The sequence below is a fragment of the Dendroctonus ponderosae genome, unplaced genomic scaffold (assembly GCF_020466585.1).
Source record: "Dendroctonus ponderosae isolate FM_Combo_2020 unplaced genomic scaffold, Dpon_F_20191213v2 Dpon_F_20191213_9, whole genome shotgun sequence".
NCBI classification, from domain to species: domain Eukaryota; kingdom Metazoa; phylum Arthropoda; class Insecta; order Coleoptera; family Curculionidae; genus Dendroctonus; species Dendroctonus ponderosae.
In genome coordinates this window covers 5,683,956-5,685,640 of record NW_026019116.1, presented here as the reverse complement: position 1 = coordinate 5,685,640, position 1,685 = coordinate 5,683,956, and the positions used below count along the sequence as shown (strand labels likewise).

Sequence of the window (1,685 nt, the reverse complement as noted above, 5' to 3'; positions counted from 1 at the left end):
TCCGAAATTACAACATCTGAAGCACAACGCAACATTGATATGTTCCTGGACGTATGCTCTAGTAAGATCAAAAGTTAGAGTTTCATTTCTTATTGCATTTTCATTTCTTATTGCATCAAAAGCCTTGTTTTCCTTTTTTGAGGGGCGGTCCATTTTAGCTAGAGCGCCTGTTTATTTTGTACTTTGTAACGTAAACTAAAAACTCGATATTGCATATGCCCAAAATATGATTTATTGACACAAAAAACATCCACATCAGCACACCACAAGTCGGAAACCGTTCAGAATCAGTTGCTGTCCAGCCGGCAATTGTTGGGGTCGCAACCTGAAACCAGCAAAATTTTCCTCGAGAAACCCCACGTTCTTTCATTACCTCCATGAGGAGGCCTGGCAGGAGGGGGACGGCAAACCAACATCCTCCTGGGCGGAGGTTCTGAAAAATTTGCATTTCTCTTGAAATTTGCGTCAATGTTTGACCAGCGAGTACCTTGAGCAGGGGCCTTAAGCGATGGGCAAACCACCATTTTCCTCTGTGGCGCTCCTCTTTCCTCAAACTCCTCCGAGCGGCGCCAATAGTCGGGACTTGATTCAGGATTAATTTGCGGATATAAGGGCGGTTGCACCCTGCCAGGACCAGGATCGTACGAGCTGCCATACATGGACATTTCAGCCCTGGGGGCTCGCCGGCATGGGGGCTGAGGCGGAGTGTAGAACGGCGATCTGCCTGGGGACCAAACAAAATAAAGTTGAAAAATTAAGTTTCACGATAGTCAAAATCAATTCCTGGGCTTCAGTCATTTATTGTCTATTGATCAATTAAAATACGTTTTGGTGTTTTCCACCATCATCAGTTTCTATGTGTAGCGTTGTTGCTACTTTAAGCCTTGCCATACATTTGCCAAGGCTTAAAGTATTTAATCTGTACCAAACAATAGATCCAAATACAAGAATAACATCAACATCTAATAGCTGTATAGACAATATATTTACAAATATTCCGAAATGCAGGGTCTCAAGTCATATTCTAAATACAGTCATCTCGGATCACACTGCACAAAAAATAGTATTAGAGTGTAAAATTCCCCTAAAGCCGACAAAGCAATGCTACTTCAAGATAGTTTTCAGTGAGGATAGTCGAAGAGAGTTTTTCGATATTCTAAATCAACAACAATGGTTAGAAGTTTATGCTATAGATGTGGCGGATGCAAATAAACAATGGTCAATTTTTATGAGCACTTTTTTGCCAATTTTTAATCAAAGTTTTCCGAAAAAGTTATTTAACTCTAAACATAGAACAAATACTCTCTATACCGATAATGAAGAAATACAAAAATTAAAAAATAGACTAGATGTTCTACTGATGTTAAAACGTCGGAATAATAATTATAATGAAATTTATTCTACGGTGAAAAAAGCATATGATAAGTTGCTGACTACAGTCAGAGCAGAGAATTATGCTAAGAGGATACAAAACTCGGGCAATAAAAATAAATGCATGTGGACTATTTATAATGAAAAATCAGGTAATTCAAGCAAGCACAGTGCCATAATTGATGGAGAGCCAGACGAAATATCGAACAGATATAACGAGTTCTTATTAGAATTAAATTGGTAATTTGCTTTGTCATAAATAACTCACTGAGAGAAGGAGTGTTTCCTGAATCTCTAAAGTTGTCTGCAATTAG

At 38.7% G+C, this 1,685-nt stretch overlaps 1 protein-coding gene across 2 annotated transcripts in view; it reads right to left on the bottom strand.

The window, feature by feature from the left end:
• Nucleotides 1-209: 209 nt before the first annotated feature.
• The window catches only part of LOC109541903 (proline-, glutamic acid- and leucine-rich protein 1), a 4,085-nt gene continuing 2,609 nt past the window's right edge, over nucleotides 210-1,685 (bottom strand). For both annotated transcript variants that reach the window (XM_048669669.1, XM_048669670.1), the window contains 3 exons: nucleotides 488-724; nucleotides 374-433; nucleotides 210-325 (listed from right to left, as the gene is read on the bottom strand). In XM_048669669.1, the coding sequence (XP_048525626.1) occupies nucleotides 288-325; nucleotides 374-433; nucleotides 488-724 (335 nt within the window). In that variant the 3' untranslated portion in view covers nucleotides 210-287. The remainder of the gene's footprint in view (nucleotides 326-373; nucleotides 434-487; nucleotides 725-1,685) is intronic.